The 19,178-nt window shown below is 35.0% G+C and overlaps 1 protein-coding gene across 2 annotated transcripts; it reads left to right on the forward strand.

The window, feature by feature from the left end:
- The first annotated feature begins 5,056 nt into the window (after positions 1-5,056).
- On the forward strand, positions 5,057-18,523 carry LOC124167684 (maltase 2-like). 2 transcript variants are annotated; one of them, XM_046545668.1, is made up of 11 exons: positions 5,057-5,724; positions 5,852-6,028; positions 6,100-6,260; positions 7,114-7,239; positions 7,532-7,758; positions 8,903-9,095; positions 12,131-12,305; positions 13,861-14,056; positions 15,599-15,604; positions 17,207-17,356; positions 18,332-18,523. In XM_046545668.1, exons 1-11 carry the CDS (start codon positions 5,199-5,201, stop codon positions 18,414-18,416), a joined length of 2,022 nt encoding a protein of 673 aa, XP_046401624.1. In that variant the 5' UTR covers positions 5,057-5,198; the 3' UTR covers positions 18,417-18,523. The 2 variants fall into 2 exon arrangements, with proteins under 2 accessions (XP_046401624.1, XP_046401625.1); XM_046545669.1 differs by lacking the exon at positions 15,599-15,604 and having other exon boundaries at positions 5,059-5,724.
- Positions 18,524-19,178: the final 655 nt, after the last annotated feature.

Raw genomic sequence — 19,178 nt, forward strand, 5'->3', positions numbered from 1 at the left:
GCCACGAACTTCAATTTCAAGCGTCACTTAGTGCAAATCTTTCTTATCCATAAGGAATGGAAAACCTAGTTCTTCCATTCCAAAATCGAATGAAATATTTTGTAAGAATCAAATAGATTTTTTTGGAAATGGACTTGGTTTTTTTCCGTTTGGATAAAAATAAAAGGTAAATCTAGATACAAACCAGACTTGGTGTGACAATCAGCAATGGGAGATCATCCTGAAGGCGGGAGGTGTAAAACCCACGGATGTCGATCAGCTTCTCCTTGAAATAATGGGATGATGTGCTTCGACTGGTCTCAACGATATTTTATTGAAAAGCATGTGTTATGATTCCGTGACGTAACCTTTCCGTATAAATCACATTTTCATTATTAACTCTCGGCTCGGCGAGTGTTTTCTCGATATGGTTAAAAAAAAAACTATCCCTTACCAATGTTGCCATTGTTCCACTCATGAATCATAGATTTAAAAAACTATCCCTTACCAACGCTGCCATTGTTCCACTCATGAATTATATATTGAAAGCCACATATTTGACTGAGTTGTCACGGCTTCATTTACCGTAAGATATCAGACTACCACGAGAACTCACTCTAAAAGGCCGTGAATCCGGAAACTGGACCGTTGTCTTCACGGAACTCATAAAGACACATATGCAACAATTATCTTCGGCAGGCTAATAATGAGTCTAATCTGTAACTGTTAAATAAAAGAAAATTTCACGGAAAAGTGATAAGTGATTTCAGAGCCTAACGCAATCATTGGCGGTGGGCTAATGCCATTGGATATGCTATTTGTAGTTTTTAGCCCTGAAATTTCTTTTAATTTCCTTAACTGCATCTACATTGTAGCAAATCTAGGACCCATGGTTTCTTTCAATTAAGCGGGACCATTTTCTTGGTCCAAAAAATCGACTTTCCTCGTTCCATTCCGTCTTATCCCCCCGATTAATTTCGGTGTTATCGTTCCCTCTACTTTTCTTAGATCCTTACGTTTTATTTCCGCCGATAATGTTTACTGTAATTACACCTAAGTATTTGTACTTAAAACAATACAATTCGCAAGGAAAGTAATGAGCAAAATTCCACTAAATTTATTCTTATCGACCTATTTTGATGTAAATAGATAAACTCATATAGGTTTCATTTTATAGATTACAAATAGATAAATTCAATAGAGTATAGATACATTCAATAGGCTACAAGATTAAACAGGAAAACGTTTGTACTTTCCTCTGAACTTTTTGTAATTGTTTTTAAAAATATTCTCTCTTATACTCTCTTCGCTAATCGTTACTTCTGCTGTCCTCGTAACTAGTGAAAACGTTTCTGATCGATCTTGAAAATGGTGCACCTTTAGACTAATGAAATGGTAGGCAGAGGTACATGCAACGTAATTGTCGCAATAATATTTTATCGCGTTTTATTTTATCGTTCCACAAAGTATAGACTGAGTTTTTCAACTCAAAGCATATTATAATAATGATGAAAATGGAATAAATTTTCGTGAGAACCATGTTGTTGACTGACAATCAGTTCCCATTGTAAGGCCCTGAAATAGTGACTGTACTCAATTGAAATCGTATCGAATGATAAGGGTCACATCCCCTCACGGCGCACAGTGAGCTGTCCGTCGGGCCATCTCATCTGTCTCCCTTTTATCTACGCTATTCTCGTTGGAGGAGGAGGAATCATCCTACCGTCCGCCTCGTAGCTTTCAGACGATGAACTCAGTGAGTAGTGTGCAACATCAATATCACGTATACAGTCAGTGAACTTTTTCTTCAAATTTTGAATGAATTTAACGTCCTTATTTAAGGAAAGTCAATGAATGAATTAAATGGATAAGTGAAGAAATTCTCAGGAATAATGTGCCGACGCTAAAAATGGCCCACACTTTGCTTGTACAAAAATTTATAATCACCCACCCCACAAATTAAAAGAAGTTACTACGAGTAGTAAGTTTAAGGAACTTGTCAAGGCTTTCCTACTTGAACAGGCATGTTATAGTACTACGAAATACTTTGGATGCAGTGGGAACTAACTTCTCATTTGTTAAAATAAATATATAACATGTATTTTTTTGTAACATGAAGTTTTTATAATTTGTATTTTTGTAATGTGCATTTTGTTTTTGTATTGACACATGCCAACGTCCACATGATCTCAACAGAATAAAGAATATTATTTGTTTTGGAGAATTAAAAGCTATGATGTCGTGGAAGTCTGTAATAATTTGGCAGGTGGAGCTTTAGCCCTCTCACATGGCCGTCTTTTTCTATGAAAGGAGTCAAGCCACGCCCCTTGATGTTTCTTATTAATCTGAATCAAATGGCTTGCAAAAATATTTAAATCTTACTACGTAAAGCCTAAAATTAAAAATAACAGTGCCATCTATGTTGACTCCACTTTATTTTAAATGAATTTTAAATCTCTATTCTCACCCTCGACCACTCAAACATTCCCTTACCTTCACAAGTTCCTGTAGCTGCCCGTGAGTATGACGCTATGCGTAGGCAAGGTTTTTCTGTTGGTATTGGGGAGATTATACACGGAAAAAAAAGTTTGATTAGAGCTATCGATTTCTGATTAAATTTATCAAACTTTTGGGTTCATATGGCACATTGAAAAATTCAGTAATTATTACCAAACCAGTTTGATAAATTTTATCAAACTGATTTGGTAATTGTTACCGAAATGGCTACAGCAGTTCGATAAAAACTATCAAAATCGAAAGGGTAATAAAATCAACGTAGCGCGCACATGTGAAAGATTTTCAACCCAGAAAACACTATTATGATTGAAAGTAATAAAATTAGGAGTTTGGCGTAAGTTTCTGCAAAAAAAAATACAAAAAAAAAGTGGAAAAATTAGAAGCCAGCATGAAGCAATGAACGTGGGCCCTCCGCGTGGTAGCAACGGACTCTAACAACTAGTCTAAATCGGTTGTCATATTAATTACAAACTTTAACGCTGTAATATATTATTATTGTAAGTATTTAACCTTTGTTTTGAACTGTGAATAAGGTGTGACTACAGTTTCCCTTTGTATGCTTAAGAGGAATACTTGATGCACTCAATTGCATTACGTAGTTACTCCATATGAATATCTAGTGCGGATGCGCAAGAAAACTTTATTTGCAGGCTTATTACAACGATATAGAGATGGCTTTAACGTGCTGGGTGATATCCTTAGCATGGATTGGGTCTAGTATCACGGCTTTTATCACATGTTATTAAACATGATCGCGAATGATTATACCTCAGGAATACCTCTAATTAAAGTTTTAATGTGTCGAAATACACAAACATCTGCTTACAGCTTTAATATCTATGATAATATGCGATTCAATCAATGACTTTGATGCACCAGCTAACGGGTAGTATTGCAATTTAAAGCAGGAAAAAAACAGAAAAATGAACGTAAACAAAATTAAAACGTTATCGCCATCACAAATAATGAAAGCAAAAGCATTTCTACCAACTTATCTTTTATGTAAGGCCTGTTTAAGAATCTTTCAACTGCAAATGTGTATTGGTATAAACATAAGAGGAACGATAAACCGTTCGATAGATTACGAAACACTTGGTAAATTCTATCAAACCAAATTTGCATAGCAATGTAGAATTTGATAATTTTTACCAAACAAGCAATCAACTTCGTAAAATTAATCATAACTTCGACAAAAGTTATCAAACTCAGAATCGTATTGAATTAATTCGGTTATTTTTACGAAGCTCTTCCGTACAATTGACCAAATTATGCAATACCAAAATGTTTGATGAAATATATCAAGAGCTCACGCTAGCGTTTGGTAAAATAAATCAAGTGCTTAGTAATTTGCATCAAAGTTTAAGTATATTTAACAAAAATAGTCCCTATCACACCAGTTCGATAGTTTTAATCAAATCTTTTTTTTCCGTGTAGTAAGTAATTGAAAATACTGGGAAAATGTTGGTTTAGAATCTCCTCGGTGCCCTCTCTGTGAGCATTTAACCGCATACATCGCTGCTGAAACCACGATTAGAAGTGGGCTTAAGTCCACTGGAAAATTTCTCATTTTCCGTTAAACAGTAAATGCGTTCTATTTACGTTAGCGCTGAAAAGTTTTCAAGCATATCGCAAATCGTGGGATGAATTGTGGTACTGAACGTTTATCTAGTACTAAATATTATTTTTTATTTTATGGTGGAAATAAATTTCTAAAGCTGTTGTATGATATTGAAAGGATCTCCTTTTAGGTTAGATCTGCTGATATACGCAGAAACACCATGAGTAGCGGATACATAAAAAAAACTCAAGGGGGGGGGGGGAGGGCGCAAAATATATATGTGGAGCTAATTTTACTTTTATCGTAATAAAAAATAATTTAATCGTATGCAAAGTTTAAGAAAATTTCATTTAAACTGATTAAACATATATACATAAATTGTCAAAATCAAGCTTCCGCCGGAAGGAGATGAATGAAGCGGAAAGTTGGCGATAAATTGGATAGAAACACGTTTGAAAAGGAATGAAAATGTTAGTGGCACTAAAGTAAAAATTAGAAGAGATTATTCTACAACTGAGCTAAAAGGAAAGCATGTAATTTGTTTTAAAACATCTAGAGTACATATATACAAATTGCTGTTTCAATGTTGATGGTTCTTAGCTTAGTTAACGTTTTTATGCTCATGTTTTTAGTTTTTCTTGCCCGCAATGTAATTTTTTGAACTTTTATAGCTCTATACATTTTTATCAATACACAAATAAAGGCAAATATAGGTTGAGCGGTAATTTTAAAACTGAAGAGCGTATTGAATATTTATAAATCATTTATAACGGTCAGAAACACGTTTCGAATTTCGGGGATGGTTACCGCGCTTGATTAATTTATTAAATTTCTCATTATAGCCTAAAAATATCCAAAATTTATTTATTAAATTTTTTATGAACATCTTGATGTGTTTCAGCAACAAAGTATAGTGATCCGTCACAGTAGCTACTTAATTTTAGGCACAGAATGAAAGAGGGGTTTTGCACTATCAACGTAACAGCCATAACGTCACGCGCCGCCGGATGCTGCATTTCACATATTGATTCCTGTGGATTCTCGGCTTCGCTCGTGTTCCCGTGATAGGTTGAAGGTCTTCTAGCTAATGTTGTGTTAGTGTATTATCGCTCGTCGTTATCCGCTGGTTAGCGTTATAGTGATAATGGATGGAGATAAAGTTAATTCGAAAGAGGCAGATGCCACCGAGCTCTCTGACTCTGGCAAGTACAATCATTTGCCCGAAGAAACTGCGACCAGCAACATGGTAGCACATAAGGGAGGAGAACCTGAGGAAAAGCATTCTCCAGAAGGGGGTAAGCTCCTGGCAGGTGAAGATGGTGTTGCTACCGAGGTGAAGTTTATCTCTGCTGCGGGAGACGCTCAAAATAATGGAGATGCAAATATCAGCATTGAAGCTGTGAAATTGGCATTCACCGGAATGGGAAAAGAAGAGTTGATGAAGTTTGCTAATGATCCATTTTGGATTAAACTTCGCTGGTTTCTTTTCGTTTTATTTTGGCTACTCTGGGCCGCAATGCTGGCTGTGGCAATAGCTATTATAGTTATGGCCCCTAAATGTGCTGCACCTGCCCCCAAGACTTGGTGGGAGGAGAGTCCACTATACCAAGTCAACGTGCCAACATTTAAGGATGGAAGTGAAAGTCAAGATGGAAAAGGAGATTTGAAAGGTAAAATGACTTCCTGTTTACCTTTCATCATGTATTAACAAAGGGGGACACCAATATAAGCTACAATTTGGCCTGAAATTCGATGTAATATTTATTATTAATTAACTATGGGATCTCCTTATTTCAGGTATCAAAGAAAAGCTCGATTATTTCATCGATATGGGTATCCAGGGAATCATACTCTCGCCTATTATGACAGGGAGTGCAGCCTTACCAGATCACACTGAAAATTTCATAGACATCGATCCAGCTTTAGGTACCATGGAAGATTTTGTGTCCTTGACCTCAGAATTGAAGGAGAAAGGTAAGATTTAATGGTACAGTGAGCTTCTAATCTTGTTTTTATCATGCTAACTTTTCCTGTTATTTTTTTAGGAATCAATGTGGCTATCCGGTTTGTGCCGAACCATTCTGGAATCAGGCACCCATGGTTTCAAAAATCTTTGGCCAGGGAAGATCCCTACACCGACTACTATGTATGGGCTGATAAAAGTGGAACAGACACTGAGGGCCATGCATTGCCACCGAACAACTGGGTAATTTTTATGGCATATTGTCATTTTTTTTCAATTTCACTAATTCACTTAGTAATGGAAGTTATTTGTATCGTGGTAAATAATTGAAAGAATATTTAATACCTTCCTATCATACTGGCGAATGCATGTGGTATGTATCAGTGTTGCATCATCTTTCTTTCCAAATGATCTATTTGTGCCACACTCATTGCCTTGTCGAGGAAATGAATCTTTAGTGTCATGAGACTGAATGCGTTTTGAGCCATCTTGCTTTGGCCATTATCACAGTTACCTAAAATTGGTTTAATTAATGATATATTATATCATCCATTGCTTTTATCAACTATACATTATAGTCAAGAATACTCCCATCAGTTCCTTGTTGCTATCTATGTGATGAACCTAATACTGACTCCAGTAATTTTAATAAAACGAAAAGTTTTTCAAAGATCCTGGTTTTATGATCGAAAGCTCAGTTTAAGTGAGAAAGAGTATTTTGTGGCCTCAGAATCCTTAAAGAGTGTCATATTATAAGCCCTATCAATGTGATACAAGGTTCAAAATGTGATGCTCGTTTATTTACTATCACGCCAAAATTTGGCTGCAGTCTGAGCCTTTGATATCATATGGCTTATGACTGTTTGTGTTTTGTCAATGGATTATTGTAATATATCATTAGGTGCACTAAATTACGGTAATATTGAACTGAAAGCTGTTTTTATGGTTACTATTATATTCAAATTAATGAAAGTTGTCTCAGGAAGGCCTTTGATTTGAATTAGTGAGCTTAGAGAAGATAACCTGTGAAATGAATTCTTCCGGCAATATCAGTTATATGTTTTCTGATCAATTAGTTTTCCTTACTTTCCTATAGGTTAGTGTGAATGGAGGCTCTGCATGGGAGTTTAACTCTCAGAGAGGACAATTTTATCTTCACCAATTTGGAACTGAGCAGCCAGATTTGAACTTCCACAATGAAAATATCATCCGTGAATTTAAGGTGTGTTTATTTTTCAATGGATTATTACCATTTTACTTTAATCCAGTATGTATGTAAATATATATTCTAGTTTAGTAATTATTTGATTTATCAGTCTCCATTATAAAGTCAAATCACCTCTAAATGCGTGATAAAGGCTGGGTTTGTGTATCCGAATTCATAGTTGATTTCAGGTTGTGCTTCTTGACGAAAGGTTTCATATTGTTCTTTAAAAAAATAATTAGGGGTGTGAATTATTATTTTTTAATTAATATTTTTGTCGTACTATGTTTATGATTTGATTTCTTCACAGGATATATTAAAATTCTGGATCGACAAGGGCGTGAATGGATTTATTTTGGATAAAGCTGACTTCCTTCTTGAAGACCCTCTGTTGAAAGACGAAACATTTAATACACATTCCAAAGAGACTCATGTTGACTACAGCTTCTACAATCATTACCAAACAAGAAACTATAAAGGCTCCATTGATCTCCTGTCTTCATTCAAAGTTTTTGTGAAGAATCTCACTGAATCAGGGTGAGTAGACCCATTAAAGCTAGTATTTCTATTTAAATCTAAGCATACATGGTTTAGCTCATTTATTCTTGCTGGTGGATGTGAATTTTTTAACACATTGGTAAGGACTTCTAAATATGATTGGAAATGATATGAGTGGTATCTCAACAAATTTTCCTGCTAAGATAGCTTTCTTCTTAGGACTTAAAATGCATATGATCTCCTTCTTGTGTGTGTGATAGTCTTTGCTTCTTTTTAATTATTCAATGTTGCCTGAGGACCTTTTTTAGGAAATCATATCTGTCGTCAGTTGTTGTAGGGGTAACCCTTTTACTTTCATATTTAGGTATTGGTTGTGCTCTACTGTGCAAAATGTTGAGCTTATGCTGTGGTTAAGGCTTCATAGCCTTGCTGTATCCTAATATTCCATCATGTTAATTGTTGGCCTTTGATCTTATTTTGCCAAGGGCTCATTGTAATTCGATTTTTGCTATGTGCCATACTAACTTCAACTGTAAATCTGGGCAGTTAGGTGATATTCTTGGGAAAACTCCAGAGCCATAGCAAAAATATGAAACTCATGGTTAATTGTACGAATCATTGCTTTGTTTGAGCAGTGAGGCAGGAGTTATGCTGCCATCCTGGGTGTATGGGGTGGGGTAGTGCCGACTGAGTGGTATTAGAATTTATTTCTTCAACTTTGCTGTATTTCTCAGTATGCCTTTCTGTAATTTTTCATAAAATCCCTATTTATGACTGCTTTGATGTTGAAATAAATAAATTGAAATTTAGGAGCTGTTAACTGGAAATAAAGAAAAAGCTAGGGAAATTTGAAACTGAAAGTTGGCCTGAACCCTGTTCTAGATACATCCACCTCACTATACAAAATGAAGAGTTTATTGCAAACTCATGAATGCACACCCAAAGAATATTTTAACTGTTTTTCTGTATCAATTTATATTATAAAATAAAAAAAAAATATTTCACAATTTTCTCATACAGAGTGCCTTGAGCACTCTGTTGTATACGATTAAGAAATGGCCTTTAAGACCCAGGCCTTTGAAATTGTGGCATACATATTGAGTAAAAAAGTTCCTGCATTACTCAAGTTGTGTCTCATTACTATGTGGTAATTTGACTGTAATTTATGTTCCATTTTTTTCAGGATGCTGGGTGTTACAGCTAATATAAGTGGTAATAGTTTAATTCAGTATTATAATGAAGATGCTGATGGTGTGGATCTCCCATTCTACAATGGAATTACATCTACACTTCAGAGCACGGATGCCCAAACACTGCGTACAAAGATTGAGGAATGGCTCTTTTCTATTCCCAATGGTACCTGGCCTAACTGGGAGGTGAGAGAAACTAGCTATCACTCCATTAGTTACTCTATTTACCTATCATGTTGAACTGAAAAGAGTAGTTATGCAAAAAAAATCCTCTAATACCATTTGAACTTATTGAAAGTTTGGTCTTGTTTCACTTTGGGTAATAAAACCTAATATATTGCTCTAAGCCCTGCATTAAAACAGTTCAGGTTCTCTTATCAAAAATTTTAGATCCATGATGTATGCTGGGCAAAATAAGAATACCTAGTTATTCGATTACAATCATATAGGAGCTAATAGGCTAAAAAATCTGCTTCAAATATATTTGCATCAATCAGAGAGAGAGGGAAATGTTTAAGGTAAATTATGTTAGTAAGTAAAATAAATTTGTTAAGTAGCAATCTCAAGCAAAAAGTGAATTCAGTAAAAAAACTGATTGGTTTCTTTCAATATCATTGGAAGCTTCCATTTCTTACATTGGCATTTCAGTTATACCTGCACCCACAACACAATGCATGTTGATGTGCTGAAGTTAAGACCAATGACAAAAATGTAACATGTATTTTAGCTGCTTCAAGTTATCCTGGCATATGTTCCTGTTTTTAAGTAACTAAAAATTATTTAATCTGCCTAGGAGTCCTGCATGAAGATATTAGACGTAATGCAAAATATGTTTTGAAGAAAGATAAAGTGCATAGTGGAAAATAAGGTACCCCAGTAGATCCATATTTCAAATTTTCATAAACAGAAAAATATCAGTTGGTAATTAATTTTTCTATCAAAAAAATTATGCATAAATAAAAATTATAAATCAGCCTATTTGTATGTAAGTTTTTAAGCCTTGTATTATGTAATAGTTTTTAAATGTAGCGGGAATTGGATGTTGAACTTTCTCTTTTTGTCAAAAAAAAAACATAATGAAGGGTTCATGATCCTATTTCATATCATGATGGCATCTAGTTCTGCACTAGTAGTGTATATAGTTAGACACTTGTGGTTTATTATGAAATGCTCCGCTGTACCCAAATGTGCCTCATTTAATGTTAAAATGAATGGTTCTGAAGCCTGCTATTCTATTATTGATAAATTTGGACCAAAATTCATGTAAAATTCTATAGTGAAAACTGCTGACCTATATTTCAATTGCTCACATTACAAGCTTCATAACATAAAAGTGCAGTTACTCAATCTTGAGTGTAGCCCACCAGAGAAAATCTCCACTAAAACGGGAGTATGCAAAGGCACCTTCACTTGAAACTTACATGCTGATTAACCCTTTTACCTCCAGCCCATTTCGGGAGGGATGTGTGAAGACTGCCTAGGCTATTTTCCGGAATTTGCAACATTTCAGATTATAAATTTTTTCAGCTTCTTAATTTTATTTAATACATCTAGATTTTTTTTCACAATACTTGAGATATTTTTTTATATTATAACCATTGATACATTATGGGGGTTTACTTAAATTACAGCTGTAGAAAAGGCCACAATCACGAAAAAAAAAGCCAAATAAGTCGGGCCGATAAATTGACCCCTGGCAGTTTTCGCTCAACCAGCGAGGACCTATATATCGGCAGGGGCAGTAAAAGGGTTAAATACATGCATTTTCTGACAGCTCCATTCTCGAAGCTGTACAACGATGATTTTAAGTAATAATAGTACAGTAGACTCTCATTAATATGAACAACGTTATTACGAAGTTCTTGTTTTTACGAAGCAAAATGTTGATCCCGACAAAAAGGCTAATTCAATCTATAGTGAAAGAAATATTATTACGAATCTAAAAACCTCAGTTAAGGTCCCGGGGGTTATGAAGTGAATTATATTATAAAGTTCCATGGATAAGCAACAGCATTTTATAACACACTAACAGTGGATATACACTTCGCTACATCATAATCACTGTGCTACGTTTAAGTTCTCCTGGCGCACTATGCCCAAGAGCGTCAATTATAGTTCTTTCTTCAGTCGGTGATACTTCAGTATCCACACATCATCATATAATGCACTTCATTCCTGTGGAATCGTGGTGACCCACTCATTAGCGCTCTTAAATTACAATCAATACGTCCTCTTCTTACGAACTTTAAATTTACCAAACTCGAGGGATACAAACATTTGAAAAATGCAATCATGCCCAAAATTTCAAATTTGGCACCTTTGGAGTCAGCTGATCCGACACAGTGTGGGGTAAAGGAACTTGCACTTTGGGCACAGTCCGAACAGTGTCAATTAACCCAGGAATGGTGCCCGGCAAAATGTAACATTAGAAGGCACGTGGGCTGTCGTTGACACTGCAAAGAAATTTTTTTTTCTCTTTCCTTAGAGTGATATAGTTAGGCTTTGTTCTTCTTTTAATAGGTCCACGGAATTAAATTGATACTAATAATTATTCTTATTAAATAAAGAAGAACCATGGGGTAATATACACCCCGGGCGCCCTTTCGTGGGTTAAATCAGTTGTGAAGTCAGCAACTGTTAAAGAGTTTTGCCTGTTCTTCCTGCCCGCAAACAGTGCATTTTATTCGGCTCCATCTGCATCGTACGTGCTGCTAGATCAGTTCGTCACAATCGTGAGTTAATACAAAGTTGTAATGCTGTGTTGTATTCTGTAGGATAACCACACTTTTCAATGCCATGCATAGGTGTATCAGCCAAGCTCTCGGAACGCATTTTGTTCGTATGTCGAAGACTTACTGAGTATGTTCATGATTTAATCATGTATATATTAACTTGAAGCTATTCTGGAGTGCAAGTATAAGTACGGGAGATTAAGGAGACAATGAATTTTGGTAGGGTATTTCTTTTGCAATCTGAAAGAAACGCTCTTACGAAGTTCGTTATTATTAACCTCTGGTTTTTCAGTCCCGTGAACTTCGTAATAACGAGAGTTTACTGTATGTTTACTAATGACTCAAATAAAAAAAATGTTTTTCTTCTCATTACCTTATGCACAAAAATTGGTCCAGAACTAGTCAAACACCACCCTGAGTTGCTACAAATTGGGTTGAAGTGCACTTGTTGTTAATAAAAGCTTTTGTATTCCATTGCAAATGTTTTAGCTGGGCAGTGCAGACGTTTCGAGACTAGCTTCAAGGGTCTCACCAAGCATGGTTGATGGTGTGCATATGGTGTTCATGTTGCTGCCTGGGACACCCATCACCCAATATGGAGATGAACTGGGAATAGAGGGTGATGCAAATGTTGCAATGCCATGGAGTAACTCCACAAATGGAGGTTAGTATTGAAATATTTCTTTCTCTTTTTTAACATGATTCATGACCATGTCATTATTGAGTGTGATCTTAGTACAAATCAGTGTTTTGAAAAAATTATAGTGATCCATGTAGCAATATTTAGAATTTAGAAATATGGCTGCCCTTATGTGCTTGTTTTTCCTAACTCCTAATTGGTATTCATTCAGGAACTCCTCAGCTTTCTCTGTGTTCTCCTGTAGATGATTTGTTAATATCATAGATGCATGAGTCGTTAGGCCTGTGGCCCTAAAATCTTTACACTTCTTTTTCTCATCCTCCAAGTCGCTCATGGTTTTGTAGAGCTTAGCTAATATCTTTTCCCCTGCATTTTTAATAAGCATTTACGTATATCAGAATATTTTCAATTCCAGATGCTTTATTCTTCCATAGGTTTTCTATTGCAGCATCTAATTCGGATCTTAAAGTTGAAGCTCCAATTTCATCCTTTTTGACTTCACTTTCCTCTTTAATTATGGAAATATTCTAATTAACCTCTCGTAATGCTCAGTGACCTCCGTTGAGGTAGGGTTTTGTTCTTGTTAATTTAGATATTTTTGCATACCAATCATGCGGTTTAAAATTATTCTTTGGACATTCTTCACAATTTTTCTTTTCCCCATATCTTCAATATTGGGCTTCCCTAAACCAGTTAATGGCCTAGACATACCTATTGCCCAACTGGTTCCAGCAGTGGTGGGCTCAGGCTATGGTTGAATGTGTGACAATTAATACCATAGCCTTGGTGCTCCTGTTCCCTGTCTACTAGTGGTAGGCAAGTTTAACATGAGGTAAGCACAAAACGTAAATCAATAAAGGTGTAGGTGCAACGGTACCTGTTAGAAGTCCTCGAGATTCAGTCAAGATTTGATACTACTACGCGGGGCTTTCCCAGTGCAATTAACAAGTTATTGGGGATGATCAGAGTTCTCTCTTTTTGTGAGTTTTAGTCACCAGATTTGGGGGGATTGAGTTAGGAGGGTTGAGGGTTGGTACCTCTGTTGTCTAATGGAAAATCAAACTCAGCTGCTAGGTCGATTTGTAAAGTAAAAAAAGGCAGTATAGTTGATGAAATGTTGTAAATTGCTTTATTGATTGGTGTAGCAATTTATGTCTTAATTGAACTTAAAAATTCAATAAATGTAAGTAAAAATGGTTCTAGGATGTCTTGGTGTTAAGGTGTAATGAGCATTAATATGCTTTGTCAATTGTCATGCTTATGTTCACTAGTGGAATGAAGTTACATTTGACTGAGGACTGCAGTGAAACATTAAAATGTTGCTGAAAACATACGATAATCCTGTATACATTCATTATTAATTCTAAAAGTACTTGGTTACATCATGGATTAATTAGAAATAACAGATATTGGTTATTATTGCTGCCTTAAAATTTGGTTGAACTGGTAATGGTAATAAAAATAAATAAAGTTGAACTGGTAATGGCTTTGATTCAGTAGAATCGTAACCAGGAATGATAAAAGATGTTGTGCAATAATTCATTTATCAGTCTTATCATTTTTTGTATTTATATTGCAGGATTTTCAGAGGCATCTGCATTGGATTTTGCAGTATCTGATTCTTATGCAACTCTAAATGTAGAGAGGCAGCTGAGTGCTCCTGAAAGCCATTACAAAGTATTCAAAGCTCTCATTGAATCAAGGAAGTCCCCTTCAATTATGTATGGTAGCTTGACCATGCATGTTATCAATGAAACAGTTCTGGCTTATAGCAGGTAAATATATGACTTATTGGTGCTTCTTCTATTTAAATATCAGTAAGTGATATGGAATAATTTAGAAGTTTACGATAATGGAGATAGTGCTACAGAAATTCTTTATGATGAGCAATGATCTTGCTGAAGCAAGTTCTTGTTTTTGTTTATTCATTTTTTTCTTATTTGGGAAACCGTTATTAATTCAGAAGATTGTGATGAGTGCTTACATTTGCATTTTCATTATTACGAGTCAATCTTGTTTTGGTTGTACTATAGGTTGTTTCCTTCCTGGAGTTTTCAGGAACAAGTGCCTAACCTAGCTCTTTTGTTAGTTCAATTCAGAAATATAATCATACTTTCTAAGGAATCAATATATTCATACCACTACTGTTAAATTAGTGTAGTTGTTAAAAACAAATTCTTCTCTTCGATCTGTGGTTTATGATGATGCTGATTTGAATGAAGTTTTTATGAGCACTCATAACAAGGTGCTTTTAACACATTGACCACCATGGCCTTTTAGTGCATACTGTATTTGTCTGAATATAGTCCCCCCTTTTTCCAAAAAAGTCCATGGTAAAAATAGAGGAGGAACTATATTCAAACCCATTTTTTAATTTTTTCCTGAAACTCAAGCCTCAAGATTAAGGGGGGGACTATATTACGAGAAATACGGTGTTTCCTGTGATGCCATCGCTGTTTTTTTTCATCAGTTAGATGTTATTATTTGTGTCAAGTAGAGATATCAATAGATTAGAATGAATCTAAAATGAATTTCACTCTATTTTGAAGTAATTCGGTCATAGTGACCCCTTCAGTCACGTTCAATGCCAAAACAATCTCTCCTGGTAACCCTCGGTGTAAGAAATACCCTCGGATTCACTGGCTTTGTGGCTGGTCGCTATGACTAGTATGGCAAGGCAGGAAGTTTTATTGCCGCTCACTATGACCAGCATGGTGGTCAGTGTGTTAATGTGGATGTGTGAGTCGAGCTGTATGAACTATGGTAATTTCTGGACCAGGAAATATACTAGAAACTTTGCTGTGGCTTTTCCAGAAATTCAAAATTCCCTGACCTTATGATTGCCTCTCTGTGAATTGTTTTCTAGGGGCTACCTTAATCAGGCCCAGGTACTAGAACTTGAGGAGAGTGTATAGATTTGCTTTGTTGCTTTCTAGGCAGTCAGATGGCCATTTCTGCTTGAGGCCAGTGAGTACTCAAATTGTTGAGTACTCGCACATCCCTTGCTTATACTGTTCATATTTAGTGAATTTTCGTTCTCCTTCTGCATCATTCAAAATATTGCTGGGAAATAACTTGTTTTCAACCATGATATTATGCTCTACTCAAAGAGGGATATTAGAAAATTATTAAGGGCCAATACCTCTTAGTAAGTGAATTCTGGGTCTCCCTGTTAGCTAACTTAGATAAAGTGTGGGAATAAGATAATAATTATTTCTGACTTAGAATTTTAGATGATATTTAAATGGTAGTTTATGCCTTTCCTGATTTTCAATGTCCTCTAATTACTCTATTTTTTATTATTATATGCACTCAAGGGTTTGGTAAGCCAATATTTATTATATATACAATTTTAAACTGTTTTCATTCTTTGCATGGTTTCTCTTATTTGGGTTGCTTTTACACATAAGTATCAGATCCCTGTGGCATACATTAATTCCTGTAACTGTGTCAAATGGGACATCTGTAAGGAATGGCATGCCATCAGGCAATATGAAAATCTAGCTTCTTGGTTAATTTTTTGAATGTGATATTTTAGACCACAGACAGTTGTTTTGAAAGTCACTGATGATGAATGCTTGTTTAGACATGTTAGCTTGAATATTATTTGGTATTGGTTTGACCAAGTTGGTGGGGCATAACGAACAAAGTTGTGATGGGGTTTCAAACTTTGGCAATGATAGCAGGAAACCAGTTTAAGCAAATATTGCTGTCGTGCATTTGATGATCCCGTAGTAAAGTAGTGAGATGCTTCCCCCTGCAGTGCTAATACCGTGGTTATGGATTTACAGTAGTGCAAAAATCACTCAACTATAATCAAAAGACAATTCAAAGAAATTCTCATTCCATGATCCCAACCAATTTGCCCTTTGTGTTTTAGTGAATTCAATTTCCAATGCATGTTGCATTCGCGATAACGATTAACAAATAACAAGGTGATTGTTTATTGTCTGAATCTAGAAAATCTATGTTTTTCTCATGGACAAATATGTGTGGGATGTTCACGAGTTGGTAAACCGTCCTTTTTATTTGTTCTTGCACCTGATAACAAAACAAAAACTGTTGTATATCAAAAGGTACTTGACTCAAGAGAATAAACTCGAATGTGTAGGGTAGACAGGAGCGCGTTTACGCAGTGCTTTTTTGCAAACCAAGTTATAGCTAGCGTCCCACAACTCACGGCATGTTAATGCTTCTCCCAAGGGGCTATATTCACAAGATTTTGAGCGTCAGTCAAGCATCTGTCTAGCATGATGTAATCTTTCCCTAAGAACAGGTTTGACTTAATTAGCTGCTTTATAAGACCACAATGCTTAAATTTTCTAAGTTGAAACATCAAATTAGAAAATTCATTGAAATAATCTGCATATGCATGCCTTGATCTACATCCGCAGTGTATTTTGAATAAAGAAAAATATCTTTATAACAAGCCATTATAATACTTATTTTTGTATTTTTATTTAATTTTTTATTATTTTATTACAGTAAGTTAAAAATTATTAAAATCAGTACAGCCGCTGTTGATTAATAAATGGTGTAACAGAACAATTCAGTGATTATTAGGTGGTATGAAGTTTGCTGGGTCAGCTAGCATGGAATAAACAGAGAATTTTAAATTTTTCCATGCATAATAATTACTTTGCTATTATTTTTATTCGTGAAAATTAAAGTCATTCCCCATAATCCGTCTATTATTCTAAGCTCTAAATAGGTATTAAGAATTGAGAAAAAATCTGGATGTATTAAATAAAATTAAGTATGTAGTTGAAATAATTTTAAAGCTGAATACTTGCCAATTCTTGAAAATAACCTTGACAATCTTTGCGCATCTCATCTGAAATGGGTTGACAGTGAAAGCATTAATGCAATAGTTAAAGTTAATATCAGGGGATACTAAAGTGTTTCATAATACATCTTTGTTTCAGGGTGAAGAGTGGTAGTCCAGGCTATCTAGTACTGTTCAATATGGGAGACCTTGACTTGACAGTAAGCGTGTCAATTTTCAAGGATGTTCCTGAAGATGTAACAGTTCTTATACGAAGTGTAGGGTTCAGCGATAGTGCTGTTCAAGTGAAGTAAGTATCATATACCTATTCATGTTAACGATAAGGTATCATATCTAGAAAAATTTGTATCAAAAATTTTATTGGGACAATTCTTTTTTTTTAATTCCTGTGCTATAATCATTGTAATAGTTAATAATATAGTATTTGCTAGGATTGGAGTTTTTGTATGAGTTATTATTTATTAGCACACCTTTGTATATTGAGAGGGTCAAGTCTTGTGTTAAATATTTTTTGTTGCATATTACTAATGTGGGATGAGATATTAGTAATTATCTTAATTGAATATTTTATTAATTAACTTAAAATGGCATTTAACCCGTCAACGCCCACGGGTGCCATATGGTACCCAGTGCAGTGCTTAGCCAATACTCCGGCAATGCATTTAATATGTGAATTTTAGCGTAAATTTCGGTGCACATACTTAGTAGAAGGTTTCCTCTATTATTCAGTCAGGTTGAAGTGTGTTCTTTGTGTTAAGTTCATACGTATCATATTTTTTTAAAGTGAAATATGTGTGAATTTAAAAAAAACTTTGGGCACTGATGGATTAACCTGTATAGTCTTTCATTGTATCATCCATTTAGCTTGCTCTTAATTAATTATTTTGTTCATGGTGAAGCAGAAACACAGTACTATTCCACAGAATTTATTTAAGTTGTCTACTAGTTTCAACATTTACACCGTCATTATCAAGACTAACTTCAACTTGCTTCACCATGAATATTTCATCGTTCCACCAAGTAACGCCCAAATCAGTTGATTTTATTAATTATTTTGTGCCACTTATTTTTTAAATGCTGATTATTTTGTATCATAGAATTCTTAATTGGTTGATCAACTATAATATAGACCTAAAATAATGCTAAATTGTAAATCAAAGTGTCGATTGTTTTAACTCTGGCAGTCATGGTAAAAGTAAAAGCAAGACTTGTGTAAGATGGCATAATGGCATTTTCTAATGACTTGCAATTGTTCTTTTTCCAGGGCAAAGCTCAAATCCAGTGCAGTACCATTGCCATCACATGGTGCATTGGTTTTAACTTACGTTCCAAGTGACAAAACAGAGTAAAGTAACTCATGCCAGTATTTTATGAAGTATGAAATGCATACTTAAATGACAGAATGAATCTCATCGCAAGAGACTTCTAGTGACAATAAATGACGCTTCAGCATTGATTAACAGTTTTTTTTCTTACTAGACCTACCCTTTTTGTAATTAGGCTTTGAAAGCATTGTGTATTCAATCCACCCTTCAAGAATTGCAAATGTATTAAATGAGTTCATAGTATTCCTCTTTTTCAAATGGTTAATAATTTCTTTTTGAAAATGGATTAACAAGGCTTCTAGCCCAAGGTGTACAATGCTAGCTGACATAAACCTATTAGATCTGTGATTTAAGCTAAGCCTTTCATGAAATTGCTGTAATTTTCAGGGTGAGGTTGTGACTAATATTTGGCCAAGCATCTAACATTGAAGGAATGAAGTTTGGCACCAAGTCCAATCCTGCTGCACTTAATTTCTTTAAGTGAATGTGCTATTACTATATTGTGGTACTTACTTTTGATACTTGAAGATATCTTGTGGAACCCATATAACACAACAGAGCTGTTGAGGCCAATATTGTTTCAGAAAACTATTGATAGGAATATCTATCATCAAACTCATGTAAGGTTTTTTGTTAAATCAATAAATAAGTTTATTTTGCTTGGCCAGAGAGTTTCAGTTTGCTTTACACAAGCTCTGTTTCTCACTCTTATTACGCCCCCTCAGTGACACCCAGCGATAGTATCCATTCTTGCCGAAAGGGCTCCTTTTGTCTAAATTCAGCTGC

This window comes from Ischnura elegans, chromosome 11 (genome assembly GCF_921293095.1).
Source record: "Ischnura elegans chromosome 11, ioIscEleg1.1, whole genome shotgun sequence".
NCBI classification, from domain to species: domain Eukaryota; kingdom Metazoa; phylum Arthropoda; class Insecta; order Odonata; family Coenagrionidae; genus Ischnura; species Ischnura elegans.

What these genes read in the sequence shown, in the direction of transcription:
- LOC124167684 (XM_046545668.1), top strand. Translation starts at nt 5,199, where the DNA reads ATGGATGGAGATAAAGTTAATTCGAAAGAGGCAGATGCCACCGAGCTC. An exon ending in CTCAGAATTGAAGGAGAAAG is followed by an intron (nt 6,029 to 6,099) that starts GTAAGATTTAAT and finishes TTATTTTTTTAG; the next exon opens with GAATCAATGTGGCTATCCGG. An exon ending in AAGAATCTCACTGAATCAGG is followed by an intron (nt 7,759 to 8,902) that starts GTGAGTAGACCC and finishes CATTTTTTTCAG; the next exon opens with GATGCTGGGTGTTACAGCTA.